This window comes from Homarus americanus, unplaced genomic scaffold (assembly GCF_018991925.1).
Source record: "Homarus americanus isolate GMGI-L3 unplaced genomic scaffold, GMGI_Hamer_2.0 scaffold24260, whole genome shotgun sequence".
Lineage (NCBI taxonomy): Eukaryota > Metazoa > Arthropoda > Malacostraca > Decapoda > Nephropidae > Homarus > Homarus americanus.
In genome coordinates, this window is record NW_024721079.1 from 4,821,095 (window position 1) to 4,844,897 (window position 23,803).

At 45.0% G+C, this 23,803-nt stretch overlaps 1 protein-coding gene across 1 annotated transcript; it reads right to left on the bottom strand.

Moving 5' to 3' along the window:
* Nucleotides 1-8,529: 8,529 nt before the first annotated feature.
* On the bottom strand, nucleotides 8,530-22,084 carry LOC121861345 (pre-mRNA-splicing factor srp2-like). The gene is made up of 2 exons (XM_042358994.1): nucleotides 21,999-22,084; nucleotides 8,530-8,938 (listed from the first exon to the last, which is right to left on the bottom strand). Exons 1-2 carry the CDS (start codon nucleotides 22,082-22,084, stop codon nucleotides 8,530-8,532), a joined length of 495 nt encoding a protein of 164 aa, XP_042214928.1.
* Between the last annotated feature and the right edge of the window lie 1,719 nt (nucleotides 22,085-23,803).

Below are 23,803 nucleotides of genomic sequence, written 5' to 3' on the forward strand. Positions count from 1 at the left end.
CAACATGCACGATTGAGCAGCCGTAAACTCGATGAGGAACAACATGCGTAATGAATGACACAGTACCTGATGAGTGTAAACATTGAAGTGTAGTAACATGAATGCTGAGTGGCAGTATGTATGACCAGCCGCGGCACTAATGGTTTGAAAACATGTACGAGGGGCTGCGTGCATGTATGGCAAACTTGAAAGATAAATAGCAAACAAGTACTAAGAGTTGTGCCAAACATGCACGAGGGGTTGAGTGGCAAACAAGCGAGATGAGTGGTAAAGGGACAATTAGTGACAAGTACACAAGTGGAAACCTGGTGATGGAGGTGATAAGGTGGAAGCACAGGAGCCGAGCACGCCAGGGAGGTCGTCTGTGCCTGAGGCTGCGTAAGTCGTCAGCTCGGCCAACAAGGTCTTGAGATGGTATTTTACTGGCGGCGGGGCTTAGCAGCGGGGGACTGGGGAATGCCTGCTTCCCGACCACCCCCTGCATACTACTGCTTCATTATTTTACTGTGGCTACCTGCAGTCTACCCCAGCCACCACTACCTTCATGACCTGTGCCCTCTGTTGTCCCACCACTGCCACCACCCACTACCTTCATGACCTGTGCACCCTCTGTTGTCCCACCACTGCCACCACTACTACCACCATGACCTGTGCCTCTGTTGTCCCATCACTGCCACCACCACTACCACCATGACCTGTGCCCTCTGTTGTCCCACCACTGCCACCACTACCACATGACCTGTGCCCTCTGTTGTCCCACCACTGCCACACTACCACCATGACCTGTGCCCTCTGTTGTCCCATCACTGCCACCACTACTACCACCATGACCTGTGCCCTCTGTTGTCCCACCACTGCCACCACTACTACCACCATGACCTGTGCACCTCTGTTATCCCACCACTGCCACCACTACTACCACCATGACCACCTCTGTTGTCCCACCACTGCCACCACTACCATGACCACCTCTGTTGTCCCACCACTGCCACCACCTGTGCACCTCTGTTGTCCCACCACTGCCACCACTACTACCACCATGACCTGTGCCCTCTGTTGTTGCCCCAGTTGTCCCACCACCACTACTACCACCATGACCTGTGCCCCTGTTGTCCCACCACTGCCACCACTACTACCACCATGACCTGTGCCCTCTGTTGTCCCATCACTGCCACCACTACCACCATGACTGCCCTCTGTTGTCCCATCACTGCCACCACTACTACCACCATGACCCAGCCTCTGTTGTCCCACCACTGCCACCACTACTACCACCATGACCTGTGCACCTCTGTTATCCCACCACTGCCACCACTACTACCACCATGACCTGTGCCCTCTGTTGTCCCATCACTGCCACCACTACTACCACCATGACCCTCTGTTGTCCCACCACTGCCACCACTACTACTACCATGACCTGTGCCCTCTGTTGTCCCACCACTGCCACCTGTGTTGTCCCACCACTGCCACACACTGTGCACCTCTGTTGTCCCACCACTGACCATGACCTGTGCACCTCTGTTGTCCCACCACTGCCACCACTACTACCACCATGACCTGTGCACCTCTGTTGTCCCACCACTGCCACCACTACTACCACCATGACCTGTGCACCCTCTGTTGTCCCATCACTGCCACCACTACTACCACCATGACTCTGTTGTCCCATCACTGCCACCACTACTACCACCATGACTGTGCCTCTGTTGTCCCACCACTGCCACCACTACTACCACCATGACCTGTGTCCTCTGTTGTCCTGCACCACTGTGACCTGTGCCCTCTGTTGTCCCACCACTACTACCACCATGACCTGTGCCCTCTGTTGTCCATCACTGCCACCACTACTACCACCATGACCTGTGCCCTCTGTTGTCCCACCACTACTACCACCATGACCTGTGCCCTCTGTTGTCCCATCTGCCACCACTACTACCACCATGTCCCACCACTACCACCATGACCTGTGCCTCTGTTGTCCCATCGCTGCCACCACTACTACCACCATGACCTGTGCCCTCTGTTGTCCCACCACTACTACCACCATGACCTGTGCACCCTCTGTTGTCCCACCACTGCCACCACTACTACCACCATGACCTGTGCCCTCTGTTGTCCCATCACTGCCACCACTACTACCACCATGACCTGTGCCTCTGTTGTCCCACCACTGCCACCACTACTACCACCATGACCTGTGCACCCTCTGTTGTCCCATCACTGCCACCACTACTACCACCATGACCTGTGCCTTCTGTTGTCCCACCACTGCCACCACTACTACCACCATGACTGTTGTCCCACCACTGCCACCACTACTACCACCATGACCCACTGACCATGACCTGTGCCCTCTGTTGTCCCACCACTGCCACCACTACTACCACCATGACCTGTGCACCCTCTGTTGTCCCACCACTGCCACCACTACCATTATGACTTGACTACCACTTTGACCACATGCTGTCCTACCTCTACCACCACACGTCCCTGCCCCATTTAACAATAGTTCACTCAGGATTCAGCTGGCCATGTAGTGCCACAGGTATACCAAACAGTGTTCATAGACGGTGCTGTGTTCACGGCAGGTATACAAACAGTGTTCATAGACGGTGCAGGTATACATTACAGGTATACTCTAGAGACGGTACAGGTATAACACTACCCCCCACAGTGTTCATAGACATACAGGTTCACAGGCCACAGGTATACAAACAGTGTTCCACAGGTATACAAAACAGTGTTCACAGGTATGTTCACGGTACAGGTATACAAACCACCACCAGTGTGTACAGGTATACAAACAGTGTTCATGTATACAAACAGTGTTCATAGACGGTGCAGGGTAGATACAGGTATACAAACAGTGTTCATAGCGGTACAGGTATACAAACAGTGTTCACGGTACGGGTATACAAACAGTGTTCATAGACCTGTGTTCACTGTGCAGGTATACAAACAGTGTTCACAGGTATATAACGGTGCAGGTATACAAAGAGTGTTCATAGACGGTACAGGTATACAAACACCAGACAGTATACAAACAGTGTTCATAGACGGTGTATACAAACAGTGACCATAGACGGTACAGGTATACAAACAGTGTTCATAGACTGCAGGTATACAAACAGTGTCATAGGCGGTACAGGTATACAAACAGTGTTCATAGACGGTACAGGTATACAAACATAGGCGGTACAGGTATACAAACAGTGTTTAGACGTATAGTTCCTACAGGTATACAAACACCCATAGAAGGTATACAAACAGTGTTCCAGGACAATACAGGTATACAAACAGTGTTCATGTACAGGTATCACATACGGTGTATACAGAACAGTGTTCATATACAGGTATACAAACAGTGTTCATAGAGTGTATACAAACAGTGTTCATAGACTGTACAGGTATACAAACAGTGTTCATAGACGGTACAGGTATACAAACAGTGTTCATAGACTGTGCAGGTATACAAACAGTGTTCATAGACTGTGCAGGTATACAAACAGTGTTCATAGACTGTACAGGTATACAAACAGTGTTCATAGACGGTACAGGTATACAAACAGTGTTCATAGACGGTACAGGTATACAAACAGTGTTCATAGACGGTGCAGGTATACAAACAGTGTTCATAGACGGTGCAGGTATACAAATAATGACCATAGACGGTACAGGTATACAAACAGTGTTCATAGACGGTGTAGGTATACAAACAGTGTTCATAGACGGTACAGGTATACAAACAGTGTTCATAGACGGTACAGGTGATATGCAACGGTGTTCGCCAGGCGGTACGGGTATACAAACTTTGATGTTCATAGACGGTGCAGGTATGCAAATAATGACCATAGACGGTACAGGTAGCAAACAGTGTTCGCCAGGCGGTTACAGGTATACAAACGGTGTTCATAGACGGTGCGGGTACATACAAACAGTGTTCGCCAGACGGTACAGGTAATACAAACAGTCGTTCATGAACCCATTTTTTACAGGTGGCGACAGTGTTCATAGACTGTGCAGGTATACAAACAGTGTTCATAGGCGGTACAGGTATACAAACAGTGTTCTATAGACGGTGCAGGTATACAAACAGTGTTCATAGACGGTACAGGTATACAAACAGTGTTCATAGACGGTGCAGGTAGCCTGAAATAATGACCATAGACGGTACGGGTATACCGACAGTGTTCATAGGCGGTACGGGTATGCAAACAGTGTTCATAGACGGTACGGGTATACAAACCAGTGTTCATAGACGGTGCAGGTATGCAAACAGTGTTCATAGACAGTACGGGTATACAAACCAGTGTTCATAGACGGTACGGGTATACAAACAGTCGTTCTCAGACGGTACCAGGTATACAAACAGAGTAATTCATAGACGGTACAGGTAGTATACAAACAGTCGTTCATAAGGCTGTTGCGGAGTGTATACAAACAGTGTTCATAGACGGTGCAGGTATACTGGCGCAATGTTCATGAACGGTGCAGGTATACAAAGAGTGTTCATAGACGGTACAGGTATGCAAACGAATATTATAGACTGTGCAATTGTATACAAACAGTGTTCATAGACGGTACCGGGTAACTCTAAACAGTGACCATAGACGAACACAGGTATACAAACAGTTCATAGACTGTACAGGTATACAAACAGTGTTCATAGACGGTACAGGTATACAAACAGTGTTCATAGACGATGCAGGTATACAAACAGTGTTCATAGACTGTGCAGGTATACAAACAGTGTTCATAGACGGTACAGGTATACAAACAGTGTTCATAGACGATGCAGGTATACAAACAGTGTTCATAGACTGTGCAGGTATACAAACAGTGTTCATAGACGGTACAGGTATACAAACAGTGTTCATAGACTGTGCAGGTATACAAACAGTGTTCATAGACTGTGCAGGTATACAAACAGTGTTCATAGACGGTACAGGTATACAAACAGTGTTCATAGACGGTACAGGTATACAAACAGTGTTCATAGACGGTACAGGTATACAAACAGTGTTCATAGACTGTGCAGGTATACAAACAGTGTTCATAGACGGTACAGGTATACAAACAGTGTTCATAGACTGTACCCAATTATGCAGACTATAGACGGTACAGGTATACAAACGGTTTCATAGACTGTACCGGGTATACAAACAGTGTTCATAGACTGTGCGGGTATACAAACAGTGTTCGCCAGACTGTACAGATTATACAAACAGTGTTCATGGGCGGTACAGGTATACAAACAGTGTTCGCAGACTGTACAGGTATACAAACAGTGTTCATAGGCGTGCAGGTATACAAACAGTGTTCATAGACTGTACAGCAGGTATACAAACAGTGTTCATAGACGGTGCAGGTATACAAACAGTGTTCATAGACGGTACAGGTATACAAACAGTGTTCATAGACGGTACAGGTATACAAACAGTGTTCATAGACGGTGTAGGTATACAAACAGTGTTCATAGGCGGTACAGGTATACAAACAGTGTTCATAGACGGTACAGGTATACAAAGAGTGATCAACAGGAAGGGATACAGTAAAGGGAAGCGTTAATGATCGGCGTGTCTCCAGGGTGGTGATCTACATACACTTACAGGCAACAGCTATACGTTTACCCCTTGGTATTTCCGGCATGAAGTTCACTGCCACTTGTAACTCATCTACCCGAGTGTCGTCATGAGGTGGTGTGCGAGGTGTCCACACTAGCTCTACTGTATGTCTCTCCTGGATCCGAATTCTTAATAAAAAAAAATGGTGAAGTCTAATTTATTTTCACTTTAACGTATGTAGTAAACTCTAGTCTTGGCCCAGTATCGACGCCATTGTTAGACTCCTCCCTTGTGTGTTGTTTGTTTGATTGTTTGTTTTCTCTTACCTTTAAATCAGGTAAATAAATTCTCATTATTTCATTTTAGGAGAATATTCAAGTTATAAGAATTTTTAATCTTGGTTATATACTGACTGACTGAGTGACTGACTGAGTGACTGACTGACTGACTGGCTGGCCGGTTGAAGGAAACAGTTCAGTAGTTGATTGCTGAAGGCCAGAGCTATATAATAAGACGTTTGCTTGGCTGGCATTTGTGTACAGTTTATTGTCTTGTTGGTGTGAAATTTTACGTAATGTGTTGAAATTTGGTGTAACTTTAAGCTTAATCCTTCGTTGCTGAGATAACTAGAAACAATAACAAGGGATAATGAGACATCAACAAGGGACCCCGATAGTACACTTCAACAATGGTTCCTGGGATAATGACTCGACACGGGATAATGAGACATCAATAATGGTTCCTGGGATAATGAGACATCAGTAATGGTTCCTGGAATAATGAGACATCAGAAATGGTTCCTGGGATACTGGCACAACACGGAATGAGATAATCAACAATAGTTCCCGGGATAATGGCGCAACATGGTATGAGACATCAACAATGGTTCCTGGGATAATGGCGCAACACATGGGTTTAGTGACGTCAGTGGAAGCTTATGCTCTGCGTGGACCACCGTCCGGGGTGAAGCTTGTTACACCATTATGTGGTTTACCTCCTGCAGTAACTAACACCCATCCTCCCTGTCTGCTTGCCTGCCTCCCTCCCTGCTTCTCTGCCTCCTTCCTCCCTGCTTCCTCGTCTCCTCCCTCCCAGCCTGCTTGCTTGCTTACCTGCCTCTTCCCTGCTTCCTGCCTTCCATACACCCCACTCTTGCCTGCTACCCTCCCTGTCTGCCACCCTCCCCGCCACCCTGCCACACTCCCCGCCACCACATCCCCACCCCCTTTTCTACCCCCTGCCTACCTCCCCCTTGCCTACCTCCCCCCCTTGCCTACCTCCCCCCCTTGCCTACCTCCCCCTTTCCTACCTCCCCCACCCCTACCTCCCCTTGCCTACCTCCCCTTGCCTACCTCCCCCCCCTTGCCTACCTCCCCTAGTTGCCTACCTCCCCCACTTGCCTACCCCTCCTCCCCCTGCCTACCCCTCTCCTCCCCACTGCCTACCCCCCACAGTTTACAGTTAATAATTTTTACCTTCCATCCGGTCCTTCGTTATTTGCAGTCATGATAATGTTGTCGATGATTTGTCGTTGTTCATGAGGGTGATAATGGCCACACACACACACACACACACACACACTCTCTCTCTCTCTCTCCTTTCTCAGATTCACACTCACTCCTTTCACGTGTTCGCACTTAATTCTTTCATTGGTTTACACTCGCTTTTATGTATGTATGTATGTGTCTGTATGTGTATTACGTAAACCCTCGTTATACCTGTCCCTGTTGAACCCGAGAGTGGATGAGTAAGTGGCCTGGACCTGTGTGTGATTTGCCCCCGTTATATTACCACTAGCAGGTTTTCTATTTTCCCACCTGCTGACCATCTGTGGCTCATTGTTCTCACGAATTAAACGTAATTTTACATCTAAGTATCTAGGTTGTCTGACTTACAAATATAAGACAAGAAAATATATATATTGGGTGGTATTTATTTTATTTATTTATTTATTTATTTATTTTATGTCGTGTTAACTGGGAATTATTATTTATGAACATCCGAGGTTTGATAATTAGGTTTATTTTTGTTTATCTCAATTATTCGTGTTTATTTTTTTTACCTCAGTTATACGTGTTGATAATTAGGTTTATTTTGGTTGACCTCAGTTATACGTGTTGATAATTAGGTTTATTTTGGTTTACCTCAGTTATACGTGTTGATAATTAGGTTTATTTTTGTTTATCTCAATTATACGTGTTGATAATTAGGTTTATTTTGGTTTACCTCAGTTATACGTGTTGATAATTAGGTTTATTTTGGTTTACCTCAGTTATACGTGTTGATAATTAGGTTTATTTTGGTTTACCTCAGTTATACGTGTTGATAATTAGGTTTATTTTTGTTAACCTCAATTCTACGTGTTGATAATTAGGTTTATTTTGGTTTACCTCAGTTATACGTGTTGATAATGAGGTTTATTTTGGTTGACCTCAGTTATACGTGTTGATAATTAGGTTTATTTTGGTTGACCTCAGTTATACGTGTTGATAATTAGGTTTATTTTGGTTTACCTCAGCTATACGTGTTGATAATTAGGTTTATTTTGGTTTACCTCAGTTATACGTGTTGATAATTAGGTTTATTTTGGTTGACCTCAGTTATACGTGTTGCTTAAATGTCCTCTTCCCTGCTTGAGACAGTTTATATATTGTAGTTGACCTTTTGTTTACACGGACACACTGTACAGGACGTGTGTTGTTCAAGAGAGAGGAAATACTGTTTTTGTTTTATTGCGAGGCGGAAATTGAAAGACTTACTACGGTACGAAATATCACTGAAATAATGATAATGGAGTAATGGGGATAATGAAAAGATATAATCATTTAATTTATTAGTAAGTGATAATAACAGTAATAATGGGTATATTAGGGACCAGTCAACAGATTCTTGCTAATGGCGGGAATGTTTCTACCTGTTGATGCTGTTGTGTTTGTTGTTGTTGTTGTATGTTTGTTGTTGTTTAGATCTGTTTTGCATTGCTTCCACGCTTATACTCGTCACTACTTCCACGCTTATACTTGTTACTACTTCCACGCTTATACTCGTCACTACTTCCACGCTTATACTTGTTACTACTTCCACGCTTATACTTGTTACTACTTCCACGCTTATACTTGTTACTACTTCCACGCTTATACTTGTTACTACTTCCACGCTTATACTTGTTACTACTTCCACGTTTATACTCGTCACTACTTCCACGCTTATACTCGTCACTACTTCCACGCTTATACTCGTCACTACTTCCACGCTTATACTCGTCACTACTTCCACGCTTATACTCGTCACTACTTCCACGCTTATACTCGTCACTACTTCCACGCTTATACTTGTTACTACTTCCCTGCTTAATTGTCACTACTTCAAAGCTGTTAAAGATTACATAAAAAATGCTTACTAAACACCTGTTTACGTACGAGTTTGTCTTTGATCCATGACATTCTTGAAGTTCCTGAATCACGGCTCCTTGGCACCAATCACCGGGAGCTGTTGTAAATCATCGCGGGTTGATTCAAGGTTAAGGGAACTACAGTATGTCAGTTTTTTCCGGGGAGAGGACGGTGGGTTGAAGGTCACATAAATGTCTTTTATTAAAAAAAAATTTATTTATTTATTTTTAGAAATGACGATTCATTTTTTTTTCCAAGAATTCGTAGCCAAGTGTTGTTCATATCAGGACAACAACAATGGTGATGATGATGATAATAACATTACTAATAATAATAAATATACTAATACAGGTACTAATACTACCACTGCTACTAATAGTAATTATAAAAATATTAATAATAATAATTACTTAATAGTGTATGGAAATAAAGTGTTCAAACTGGTACTTTCATAATTATACAATATTTAGTTTCTTCTGCTGATATTGACGGCATTTCCTGCTGAGAGATACACTTAGGTCATATAGTAATGTTTAAATAATTTCCCCAAGTCTAATATCTTCCTCCTTTTAATCCAATCTTTCTATTTACAGGTGAGTTGCTCAGTGCCCCGTGTCATCCCCAGGTGATGTACAGTACAGTAGGTCCTAGAATATGTTTTTTGCCCTGTACTTTTGGGAACTAAATCTACAGTATCGTATATAGCCTCTTTGAAAATGTAAATTGTAAATAAGGTAATTGAGGTGTACTGTGTTAAGGCTCACTGAGTAGAGCATCCTTCCATATATATATATATATATATATATATATTATATATATATATATATATATATATATATATATATATATATATATATATATATATATATATATATATATATATATACACACTGATAACCACAAGGAAAGAAGAAAACACGAAGTTTCCAAACGCTTTCGTGTAATTCACATCTTCAGGGGTGAGTACAGTCTGTGCTCACCCCTGAAGATGTGAATTACACGAAAGCGCTTGGGAACTTCGTGTTTTCTTCCTTCCTTGTGGTTATCAGCATATACCTAGATCACGCGCACCTACAGTGATTTATTTGCACACAGGTATATTAAAAATTTATTGTTCAGGTTAACGCAGAGGCATTGAGCTTGGGTAGAAGACATCAGATGTTGCGTGTCTGACTGTTTATCAGTGTGTCAACAAGGTACAAGTGTGGTGTGTGATTTTAGAGGCGAATGTTTTGATCTTCAAGAAGAGCGATGGACGTGTTGTGTTGTCGTCCGTGTCTGGCCGCTTAATAGGATTACAGTGGTAATTTCTGTGCCGACTGACGATGTGTATCAGTGTTCGTGTGTTATGTTTTCACAAGTTAATGTCCTGTACACACGTTGTCTTGAGCCTGGCGTTGTGTTTTCATTGTGGACCATTCTCTCTCCGACCGTCCCTGTGTCTAGTGTTTGAGCCATAGCTTCTCTCCATGCATCGGTGACCCCAATATGACATGATATTCTACGCACCTTGCTGCCTCTATGGAGCGGAAGTTTTAAAGGTCACTAGGTCAGAGATTTAAACTCGGTGCTGCTAAAAAAATTGAATTGTGTTTTGATATCTTAATGGTTCGTGTACTGCTGAGTATAATGACTAGTGCGTTGCCTCGTAGGAATGCATGGGGATGTTCTTCGTGGTGTTGGGATCATTGAGAGAAAGGTCAAAGGTATTGCTGTGGTGCGGTGTGCTGTGCTGTATACAGTAAACAGTGAAGTATACTGCATTTAAGTGTTAGTGACAAGATCCTGCTGCCAATCAGAGGTGATCCGAGAAAGCTGTCCGTAACCCGTCACTGCATCTCTTGACGTCATCTCTAACCTCTTTATATCAAACACTGTAATTTAATGTCCCTCTTAAGATGTAATGATAAGGAACCATTTCTAGGATTCCTTCTAGTGAATCTTAATCCTCGATGGGGTTTGGCTTATTTTCTATGACACAGGTTGAGGTGTAGTGGCTGGGGGGAGGGGGGGTGTACTTGGAGGTTATTCATTATACAGTGTCTGGCAAATCCTACTACAGCTCTTTTCTAATCCCTTGTTTGGTGGCACTGCTTTTGACATCACTGTTTCTTGTGGCCTGAATTAACATATCTGACGATCCCGCACCCACTTTGTGATCTCAGTGGCATTCTGTTTGTCTTGTGGTGAGCCAAGGGGGGGATTTTGACTTATATCCTCACCACACTCTACCACCTGCTTGACCGGGGTGAGAGAGAGAGAGAGAGAGAGAGAGAGAGAGAGAGAGAGAGAGAGAGAGAGAGTTGGTAGAATCCTGTAGTAAGTACTTGGGAACTGAGCGAAATTATTAAAAAAGACATTAATAATAATAATTTATTGCACCGCCGACTTCTGCATGAGTGAGGTCAAAATGTCACTCCCGTTTATGACTTGTGTAAACGTACGGCTTTAAGTACTGTTTGAGGTAATACCGTACTAACCCACTCCTCTGTTGTGTAGTGGAGTTAACCATCACTGTAGGAACTTTAAGGCTTCTTTATTATGGTTATTGATTACGACGAACGGTGAACAGTTTTAAAACTTATCAATGTTACTTTTTTTTGAGGGGTGGGGGTGTTATAAATAGTAAACCATTATTGTATAAGGTATAACTCTCCGCCCCGCCGCCTCCTCTTCCTGGCTGTTTGTTCTATCAGCGATGAAAAAGTGTTTCTTCTTCTCCGTGTTGAGTCTTCGGTGGCATTTTTATGTGAGCTTTTTTGACTGTAACGTTGTCTTGGCCGCGCTCAGGAGACCACCCATGTCTCTCTTCTTTTGATTTGGGTTATATACTGCCTTTAATGTTTTACGTACAGTATATAATTTGTATGCATGTATGTATGTATGGCGACATGTGATGCTGTGGTTAGCATGCTCGGCTCGCAAGCGAGTGGACCCGAGTTCGATTCCCGGGCAAGGTGAAAATATGGGCAAGTTTTTTTACGCCATTTGCCTCTGTCTACCCAGAAGTAATTGGGGACCTTGAAGTTATCGATTTGCAGATCGTGTTCCTGGGTAATGATTAGCCAGTGCAGTTTGCGAGTTGTCCGGTCTTCTCGGACTGTTTCTTGACACTGATATTGATATTGAAACAGTTTATTTAGCCATAACAACACAGATACAGAGTGGATAATAATAACAATATTAACATGGCTGAGCCAGTTGAGAACCTGAGCTCTCTTGTAGGCACCTGATATATACTGTACATTTATCTCAAGGAAGTATTATGTAACATTTAGTATCATCTGGAATAGTACAACAGCATGGTGGTAGTAAGAACATATCAGAATGTTACCACGGTTATCACTTCATTATTTATTTATTTTTACATTTATATTGGAGTATATACATATTTTACAGTGGAGTTGATACACAATAATGTGATAAGGGAGGGAAGCAGTACATGGGTTGTATTAAGGTGGAACAAGAGGACAGAAGCTGTCAGTATCATGTCTTATCGGCAAATATGATAATTGCAATGGTAATTTCTATCTATCTACATGACAATTTCTGATATAATGGTTTTGGTGGTACTTGTACAATAAAGGCAGGAATATATAGTAGGTATTAAAAAATTATTAATACTTAAACCATAGTAGGCACCTATAAAACAGGGAGGTACTACTGCCTGGGAAGATATTGGAACCATAATGTGTTATCTATTATATTATATTATATTATATTATATTATATTGTATTATATTATATTATATTATATTATATTATCGCCCCCCAGGCCTTGATGTGGGTAATTAAAATTGGCCTGTGCCCGGGTGAGCTTATGCCCGTAAAAAAAAAGGGAAGGGAGCTTACAATAGTCTTTGCTCGGACGGGTGTGGGTAAGTTGTTCCACACCTTCACCTCGTGATATTTTATGGAGGTCTGGGACTGAGAGGATCGCATGAGGGGTGGTCTTGGTAGCTCTGGGTGTCTTAAGTTGTATCTCTGATTATTCTGGAACCGGAAATGTTATTGTCAATTAAGTGATTGATAGATTTGAAAATAAATAGGGCACAGCAACTCGTTAACTTAGGGTGTGGTTGTTGTGTTGGCTACATCTTCTACACATTAAACAAATTCACGCCTTGGTGGCCCTTGGGCCGGCCATCCTCGATCTCGAGGGGCAACCATTATTATTATTATGTGGGTATGTATGTAGTGTTAATTGCTCGTGATTTTGTTTTTAATTGGACACAAGGAGTGTAATAAACGAAGGCAGCTATTGTGAGACGACAGACACAGGCAGTGAAGCTGTAGTAGATAACAGAGGCGACAGGGCAGGACTAAGCAGTGGTCCCAGACACCAGCACAAAGAAGGATCACTCACGGGAGAATTAAACATGGAACGTGAGTGAGTGAGTAAAGATCCTGAGTAGTGACTGTGAGAGATGCCCTGTGATAGAGAGGCCACTGGATACTGGCCATTAGGGAGTGTTAGTGTTACAGTGACTAGCCACTACCTGTAAACCTTGATATAGTGAGGATCAACACCATACATTGATCAGCCGAGTCATTACCATAATCTCTCAACATATTTCCATTAAAAAATATTTAAACTAGAGCTAATTAGAAGTTGATAAGGAAAAAGTCAAAGTTGGTTCTTGGAGGTAAATAGCTTTTTATTTTTGTTTATTTGTTTAATTTTTTTTTCTTTTGGGGTTTAGAAAAATACTCAACAGGTGTTCGTCAACTTGCACCTTGCCATACCCATACCTGGTTACAGTCCTAATATAGCTCTGTAAGGTTTGTATTTTATATATGTACGTGTTGGGAGGAAGACAGTGGCAATCAACTGTAGGTAGTCATTCTCTTAGACATATAGACAGTCAGGTCATTTTATATTATCACCACGAGTTATTGAAATGTTCCGCTCAAGGTGAGTCCACACGAGCGTACATTTTGTCGCCAACATGTGATCAACAAGAGGAAACACCGATCTAGTGCACGCGGCCGCACCCTACCAAAGTCGGAACCCCTGTGCCTCATTTCGTCTTGTCGATCACATATTGGTGACAAAATGTACGTAGGTGTGGAGTCACCTTAGCACTAACAGCCAACCGTTTGTGAGTGTTCACCTATCCACTGAAACCGGCGACCAGAGATGCGTGAAATTATATGTCATGTACCGTTAGTCGTACCATTAAGAAGAATATAAATCAGGTTTTATCATAAAGAATGAATGAAAAAATATATATGAAAATTCTGGGTCTTCTAAATGTGTGTGTGTGTGTGTTTGTCTCAGTCCTCCCTCTCCCTCCTCCTCCTCCTCTCCCTCCTCCTCCTCCCCTCCTCCTCCCTCCTCCTCCTCTCCTCCTCTCTCCTCCTCCTCCTCCTCTCCCTCCTCCTCCTCTCCCCTCCCTCCTTCCTCCTCCCTCTCACCTCCTCCTCCTCTCCCTCCTCCTCCTCCTTCCTCTCCCTCCTCCCTCCTCCCTCCTCCTCCCTCCCCTCCTCCTCCTCCCCTCTCCTCCTCCCTCTCCTCCTCTTCCTCCTCCTCTCCCTCCCTCCTTCACTCTCCCCTCCCCTCCTCCTCCTCCTCCTCTCCCCTCCCTCCTCCCTCCCTCCCTCTCTCCTCCTCCTCCTCCCCTCCTCCCTCCTCCTCCTCCCTCCTCCTCCTCCTCCTCCTCCCTCCTCCTCCCCCTCCCTCCTCCTCGTCCTCTCTCCCCTCCCTCCTCCCTCATCCCTCCTCCTCTCCTCCTCCTCCTCCTCTCCCTCCTCCCCTCCCTCCTCCTCCTCCTCCTCCTCCTCCCTCCTCCTCCCTCCTCTCCTCCTCCTCCTCCTCCCTCCTCCCTCCTCCTCCTCCTCCTCCTCCTCTCCTCCTCCTCCTCCTCCTCCTCCTCCTCCTCCCCCCCTCGTGTCTAAAATGCTGATTGACTAAAAGCGTGGCCATAATTGTATAGGAGACTCATTGTGATAATTTTTTTGAGGTAATCTCTTGAGGTTTTGGAACTGTTTTGTGGGTTTTTGGAACAGGTGTGGAGGAGTGGCAGTAATTAGACAGGTGTGGGAGGGGACAGGTGTGGAGGGGTGGCAGTTATAGACAGGCAGGAGGGAGTGGCAGTAGTTATAGACATGGAGGGAGCGGTAGACAGGTGTGGAGGGTGGGTAGGTGGGAAGAGGGGGAGGTGGAGGGAGTGGCAGGTAGTTAGTAGTTATAGACAGGGTGGGAGGGGGGTAGGAGCGGGTGTGAGGTGAGACAGGTGTGGAGGGGGGTGTAGTTATAGAGATGTGGGAGTGGAGTGGAGGGGTGGCGTAGTTATAGACAGGTGTGGAGAGTGGTTATAGACGGGTGTGGAGGGTGGCAGTAGTTATAGACAGGTGTGGAGGGGTGGCAGTAGCAGTAGACAGGTGGGAGGGATAGTTATAGACGGGGTGGAGGGTGGAGTGGCAGTGGGTAGTTATAGACAGGTGTGGGAGGTGGAGTGGCAGTAGTTATAGACAGGTGTGTGGAGGGAGTGGCAGTGGAGTTATAGACAGGTGTGGAGGGTGGCAGTAGTTATAGACAGGTGTGGAGGGAGGGGAAGAGAGACAGGTGGGTTATGGGGTGGGGTAGTTATAGACAGGTGTGGTAGTGGTAGTATAGACGTAGTTATAGACAGGTGTGGAGGGGTGGCAGTAGTTATAGACAGGTGTGGAAGTAGTTATAGACAGGTGGGAGGAGGTGTAGAGACAGGTGTGTGGGAGTTGTAGACAGGTGTGGAGTGGTGTGGAGTGGTTATAGACAGGTGTGGAGGGTGGCAGTAGTTATAGACAGGTGTGGGGCAGGGTGTGGTAGTGGACAGGTATGGAGGGGTGTGGTAGTAGTTTATAGACAGTGTGGCAGTGGTAGGGTGTGGCAGTAGTACAGACCCAGTGTGGATGGAGTGTGGCCAGGTGTGGTGGTAGTTATAGACGGTGTGGGGAGTGGCAGTAGTTATAGACAGGTGTGGAGGGTGTGGTAGTAGTTATAGACAGGTGTGGAGGGTGTAGTAGTAGTTGTGGACAGGTATGGAGGGTGTGGTAGTAGTTATAGACAGGTGTGGAGGGTGTGGCAGTAATTATAGACATCCGTCCGTGTGTGTTTGTGTCCGGCCGTCAGTCCTTAGTTTGCCGAGCTCGACGAGGGAAGATGACTTGTGTGTTGATCAGTGAAACGGTGTTGACTGATTTATACAGACGGAGGTGAGTTGGGTAGATTTTTTGTCCTTTTTGTTGTAGTGTTGTAGAGGGCGACGCTCCATGACATGATTAGTTTTAGCACGATTGCGCAAATTCTGTTGAACGTTTAATAAAAAAATTGTCATGGCCATTTGCCTCGCTTTATTGACAAACATGTTGTTTCAGTTAAGCTTTTCATTGGAGGCATATTTGTTTTACAAACACAGTTCGAGTTTTATTTTATTTAATATTTTGTTGCAGCCAGATTACTTTCCTCATATATGTTTAAAAGACTTGTATATCTGTTATTTTTATTATTTATTTATTTACTCATTTATTTATTTGTTTATTTAACTCACAGTACTAGATTTATTATGGGAGTATGTTTGTTATATATGACGAGTCTCTCTACTGTACCATCGACCACGACGGTGTGTCTACTACAGCGACCCTCAAGTCCCTCTGTATGAGTGTGAGGACGCGGGAGACTGTCAACTGGCCGCTGCTCAGTAATTAAGGTATAACCCGCAGGTGAATGACGTGACGGCTTTCATAATAAATGGTACAGCGAACCCGATGACGTATATGCCGGCAGTAACCTTGGTAACTGTACAGTATACGGTATGTAAGGCAGAATCCGTTTATTGTAACGTTTATAACTAAAGACTATTTGAAGAAGTGTATAATAGTCGACACTTTATGTATAAATAATATTCTATAACAAAATAACGAGGGGTGTATGTTGTTAGTATGGGTTGTGGAGGAGGTGGTAGGCCGGTATAATTATGTTAGCGTGTTGTGTGTGGCGGTGGTAAAAGTAATGTCTATTGGCGTTGAGAGAGACAGTGGGTGATGGCCGAGACCCCGGGAATGAGGGTGTCCCCCGCGGGGGTTCGGGCGTGCTCGGCTTGTCTGAGCGCCCCCGGAACGGCTCCCTGGGGCCTCCACACGCCACTGCCTGCTGTGCTGGATCTGGGCCTTCACCTCCACCTCCCGTGTTGTCTGGCTCCTCCTCTTTCACCTCCTGTACCTGCTGTTCCTCCACCCCCTGCGGTTGTTAGCTCCTCCACCTCCTGTGCTTGCTGTAGGCTACCTCCTCCACCCCCCCTCCTGTGCTTGCTGTTCATGCTCCACCTCCTGTGCTTGATGGCTCCTCCTCCACCTCCTGTGCTTGATGGCTCCTCCTCCACCTCCTGTGCATGATGGCTCCTCCTCCACCTCCTGTGCTTGGTGGCTCCTCCTCCACCTCCTCATGCTCCTCCTCCCTCCCTGTGCTTGATGGCTCCTCCTTGCCTCCTGTGCCCAGTGAAACCTCCCTCACTCCTCCTCCTCTGCACATGATGGCTCCTCCTGCACCCCTCCTGTGCACTTGATGGCTCCTCCTCTGCCTCCTGTGCTTGATGGCTCCTCCTTCACCTCCTTGATGGCTCCTCCTCCACCTCCTGTGCCCAGTGGCTCCTCCTCCACACTCACCTCATGCATCCAAACCTCCCTCCCACCTCCTGTGCTTGAAGTGGCTCCTCCTCCACCTCCTGTGCATGATGGCTCCTCCTCCACCTCCGGTGCATGATGGCTCCTCCTCTACCTCCTGTGCTTGATGGCTCCTCCTTCACCTCCTGTGCTTGATGGCTCCTCCTTCACCTCCTGTGCTTGGTGGCTCCTCCTCCACCTCCTGTGCATGATGGCTCCTCCTCCACCTCCTGTGCTTGATGGCTCCTCCTCCACCTCCTGTGCTTGATGGCTTCTCCTCCACCCCCTGCACGGATGCTTCATGACTCCTGCTGCTTGCCTCCCTGCTGGGTTGAGTGATCTGGATGTTGTTCAGTAGCTTCAGCAGTATGTAGATGGGCTACCGGTACTCGTCTTCATGCTGCCCGACTGTCTCTTGTGTTGCTGCTACTTGTGTTGTGTTGCTGCTACTTGTGTTGTGTTGCTGCTACTTATGCTGTGTTGCTTCCCTTTGCTGTTCATGGGTGTCGGGCTTTCAGTGTTTGCTTTCTTTTATGTTCCTGGACTTTTGTTTCTCCTGATTATGTTGTGTTGTGGCTGAGGCTGTTGTGTTGTGGCTGAGGCTGTTGTGTTGTGGTTGATGCTGTTGTGTTGTGGCTGAGGCTGTTGTGTTGTGTTGTGGCTGAGGCTGTTGTGTTGTTGTGGTTGATGTGTTGTGTTGTTGCAGGTGGTGTTGTGTTTACTGATGCTGCGGCGGTGTAGACATGTTGCACTGTTGCTCTCCTTGATGTTGTAATGTTGAGATGCTCCCCCCCCATTTTTTTTATTTCCTGTTCCCATTATTCCTCACGTAAACCTGAGATATTACTCCGCTTCAGTGTTACTAATAAGGGCACCGTGTGTTCTGACCCTGTAGTAAGCGCTGTCTGTCCTTCTCCCCTTTCCCGTGTGTGTGTGTGTGTGTGTGTGTGTGTGTGTGTGTGTGTGTGTGTGTGTGTGTGTAGTGCTTAAGCTTACTTTTGTATTTAGATATATAATATATATATATATTTATTTATTTTTATTTTATTTATTTATTTATTTATTTATTTCATTATTGTACCTTATATCAAAATGGGTCAGAAACTTTATAGTGAAGAATGATTTTGACCCATTTTCTTAAGTCGCCCCGTTTATCTTTAGACAGAAACCAAGAACAGATAAGGTACCGGTATTGACCCAGATTTTAAGGTCATCACGTTCACCTTTTCCTTGTAAATGGTGTTGTTAGGTGTGCCAGTTGTTTAATAGGTGTGTAGTATGTATGCCTCGTTAACTTTCCGTATAGGTCATGTTTTGTTTTTTCTCGATGGGCCATCCTCTGTGGCTCTTGTGAACCTTCCTTCTATAGTTTATACCGACCCTCCGTTGTCCGTATACCTTACGATTCATGTTCTTTTGACCATCCTGCAAGTTCAGCTGATCATTTCACAACTTCATCCTACCATTCCATAACTTATCCAACCATCCCCACAACATCATCCCACTATCCTACGACTTCATCCAACCATCCATTGCTTAATCCGACCATTTCATGCATCCGACCATCCCAAATCATCATCCAACCATCCATTGTTTAATCCAGTCGTCCCACATCATCATCCAACCATCCATTGTTTATTCCAACCATCCCACATCATCATCCAACCATCCATTGTTTATTCCAACCATCCCACATCATCATCCAACCATCCATTGTTTATTCCAACCATCCCACATCATCCAACCATCCATTGTTTAAACCAACCATCGCACATCATCATCCAACCATCCATTGTTTATTCCAACCATCCCACATTATCCAACCATCCATTGTTTATTCCAACCATCCCACATCATCCAACCATCCATTGTTTATTCCAACCATCCCACATCATCCAACCATCCATTGTTTAATCCGACCATCCCACATCATCATCCAACCATCCATTGTTTATTCCAACCATCCCACATCATCATCCAACCATCCGTTGTTTATTCCAACCATCCCACATCATCATCCAACCATCCATTGTTTATTCCAACCATCCCACATCATCCAACCATCCATTGTTTATTCCAACCATCCCAGACATCCGACCTTTCACCCACTCTCCTCATCCTGACTGTCACAAGAATCCCCCTGCCTGGTGTGGGTCATTGCCATTCACTACAGTACACACTTCACACGCCGCACTAGTTCCCACTGTTTGTCTCTCTACCTTACTAGTAACACGTTAAGAACCGCCGCTCTTATGTCATTGATATTTTTTTTTTACGATGAAGCAGTGGGAAGGAGGGAAGTAAGGAGAGAGAATAAAGGAGGGAGTCGAGGGGAGGGACGATGGCGAGGAAGGAGGGGTGGAGAGGGAAGGAAGGGTGGCGAGGGAAGGAAGGTTAGTTTTAGTTAAACATATTTATTGGCAAAGCTTGTAGTACAGTTTGCCTATTCTGAGTAATTCAGTCAGGTCTTGACACTGAGGGTGGGATCACTTCTCACTGCCAAGCAGGACAGAGGTTCATGCACAAAGAAATACAACATATTCATCAACAGATATATATATATATATATATATATATATATATATATATATATATATATATATATATATATATATATATATATATATATATATATATATTTCATGTAAATGCACAATGAAAACGTGGATAAGATAAATCTTGATAAATCACACGGGAAAATGGAAACAACGTTATTTCCATTTTCCCGTGTATTTTATCAATATATATATATATATATATATATATATATATATATATATATATATATATATATATATATATATATATATATATATATATATATATATATATATATATATATATATAGAGGTCAGATTCATGTTGGTAATGTCACTGTTCACTGCCATGCAGGACAGAGGTTCGTACGCAAAGAAATACATCATATTCATTAGCAGTATATATAGGTCAGAGTCGTGCGGGTGCTGTCACTGTTCGCTGCCATGCAAGACAGTGGTTCATATACATTGGACGTCATATTCTAATTGAAGACTAATCAGTGTGATCTAGCAAATTTGGGATAAACAGCAAGAATGTCCTCAAGCACACCCGATTCGATGTAGTAGTTACAAAGTTCATGATACAATAAGAGAGGTGGCCTGAAGTCTTTGACAGTGTCACATTCAGTAATATAGTGTTGGAAGGAAGGGTGGGGAGGGAAGGAGAGGGGAGAGAGGGAAGGAGGAGGTAGGGAGAGAGAGGGGGGAGGAAGTAGGAGGGGAGAGGAAGGAGTGGGAAGGAAGGAGAGAGAGGGGGGGAGGGGGGGAAGGAGAGAGAGAGAGAGAAGGAGAGAGCACATCAGGCCTCGAAATTAACTTTTTTTTCCGTCTTAATACCGAGGCGGAACCGTTCCAAACACTGAGCACCGCCTCGAAGCCATTGTTATTATTCGTGTTGTGTTCACTAGTTGGGTTGTAAGCGGTTCAGGACATTCCATACTGTTAATGTTTCTGTGTAAAGACAAGACAAAAAACACGGAGAACTTTGACATGACGTGTGTGTGTGTGTGTGTGTGTGTGTGTGTGTGCTAGAATCGTTCCTTTAGGTTTACTATCTGTCTCCCCAAGATGTTGATGGGACACTATAGAATTTAAGGCTTGGCTGCTAAGATGTACTACAATCCCTATAGCCTGGGTGGCAGAAGTGTGATTATATTCAATGGTAACTTTGAAAATAATCTGTTTTCAACTTTTCTTATGACGATTATTCACCGTTCATACTTGAGTTTATTGAATCATTTTGGTGTTATCAATGTGGTGTGGTACAGTGTTGTAATTTGTCTTATTGTGACTAATGAAAATATATTTAGTGTTATTGTGTGTGTATTGTTAACTGTTTACCCAGGGGTCTAGATCAGGTTCACTGTTGATGAAAAGAGTGTATTAACGTCAGTATTTTTAATCACAATTTGTTTGCAACTAAATCAATATCTTGCAAGATTTTAACAAAATTATTTCGGAACAATATTTGTTTTGTCCTTAAGCGCTTTAACTTAATACACCAGGAAAGTATTACACGTGTCACCATACGTGACTAGAAGTATAATTATGTTTGAAACGCCATTAGACTCACCAGAAATAAAAAACTGGTAATGTGAGTATTATGAGAAGTGTTCAGGCGTGGGTGGTGGGTGTGAGGGCGGGCGGGCGCGGGACGAGGAGGATGTCCCCGCAGCGTGGAGGTCAGTAGCAGTGTGCCGTCAGATGGGCGCACACGCAGGCGACAGCTGCTGTACCATAAGGCCCCGACCCTGCGCCACACTGTCAGTCTGCCCCCCACCTCCCCACCAGCGGCCACGGCTCCACCACCACCAGTAACAGATGCCAGTTAGTGTTGTAAGTTGTGGGTGGTAGCTCACCTGCCGCAGCGTGGAGCCTCCCGCCGCTCACTGAGGGAGGTGTCCGCAGCCACGCTCTCTCCTGCCTCCGCTCCTGCTCTCCCCATTATCCTGCGAGGGAATCTGGGAACAGCGTGTGTGTGTGTGTGTATGTATGTGTGTGTGTGTGCTCTCACCTCGCGCCTGCCCTCCACGCGTCATATACTCGTTCTCCACATTAACATGCACTGCGACTCGGTGTCACACGCTGCCCACAGCCTTGGTCACAGGCTGTAAACGAGTATTTTAATAACCAGTTGGTGCTTCAAGTTTAACTATACAGAAAACATTTAACATAAACGTAATTTATGGGCATTTGTCAGCCAGTGGAGTGCAGAAGTGTTGCGAAGTGTTATTAAGTGACAAACATAAATTGTGTGGCGTTAAGTGTGCGATGACTTGTTGATATATTATACTGGTGTAAAATATTAAGCCTCGGTATGAAGTGAACTGAGTTTTTAGTGTCTAATAATGAAGGATATAATTAGGTCATCTTGATGAACCTTCCTACACGAGTTTAACATGAAGGAAATCTTGATGTTGTGAAGACTTGTATGGTTGTATGGTATGGTGGGTGTAAGGTGATAGTGGCGTATTGTGAGTACAGGAGAGAGAGGCGGTATAGTTGAGGCAGCGAGTGTGGCTACTGGCTTGTGCAGGATGCTGGAGCCTGGGCTGAACGACCACTCCTTCGCATCCCTTCTGGCAGAACCCGGAGCCGCAATGCCTGCAGGGGGCGGCGCCGGCGCCACCACCGCGAGAACCACCAGCAGGAAAGGTGACGTGGGCTTGCTCAACGGCTGTGATGGGGGCGACTGCAACAGATTTGTGTTGATGGGCGGGCGGGAGGGTGGTGGTGGGCGTGAGGCTAGTGGTGGGTCGGAACAGCAACAGCAGGTGAGCGGGACCGCCCCTCCTCCCCCACTCCTGCCCGCCGCCACCAACAGTGGGGGTAACAAGTGTGAGGTCTCCACCGCGCCATACACACTACCCCCTGGCTCCTACACCCTCCCCCCCACCCCCAACATCTTCTCCACTTCAATATACACCCCTGGCATCACTCCTCACTCACCCGCAGAACCCAGAGACATGTTCCCTGCCCCCTTCTCCGCCATCACCTTCCCCTTCCAGGTACAGTATGTCGCTAAGTTGACCTCGTCACTGTTTCATTAAGTATTGTGTCCTCAAACATTAGAGATGAATTGTTTAAGGTAATACAGTACTGTGTCGCAGATGTAAGTGATTTTGATACATTTCCTTCGTGTTAACTTTATCAACTATCTTTGATTTAGTTGATATTTGAAAGAAAGTATTTCCAGGTATGTTTGTGCATACATGGTGTGTGTGTGTGTGTGTGTGTGTGTGTGTGTGTGTGTGTGTGTGTGTGTGTGTGTGTGTGTGTGTGTGTGTGTGTGTGCGCCCCGTCTCGTTGTTTTGTTGAATTTGTCATGTGTGTTGCTATCTGTGTCAGTGTGGGTAACAAATGATAAACTCCTGTGTACGTGGCACTACTCGACTTGGTCATACTTTCGTTCTGGTGTGTGTGTAGGGGGGGGAGGGGGCTATCATGTTAGTCGCCACATAGTGTATCTCTACACGAGCCTCTTGTGTCGTCTACTACAACACCCTGTTACTGTAACCAAAGTATGACTCAGACCACGATAAACACAAGTGATCCACGTGCCAACAGCCCGCAGGGGAGGGTAGACTATGACGCCAAGATAAACTCGACCCTGTGTGAGTGGAGAGACCTTGAGTTGTTTACTAAATGGGCTCCGGTGACCTGA

Bases quoted from the DNA above. Each gene is read 5' to 3' on its own strand.
- LOC121861345 (XM_042358994.1), bottom strand. From the start codon at position 22,084: ATGGGGAGAGCAGGAGCGGAGGCAGGAGAGAGCGTGGCTGCGGACACC. The intron at 8,939-21,998 runs GTGAGCTACCAC...AATCTTTAACAG, and splicing joins GAGGCTCCACGCTGCGGCAG to CTTTGAAGTAGTGACAATTA.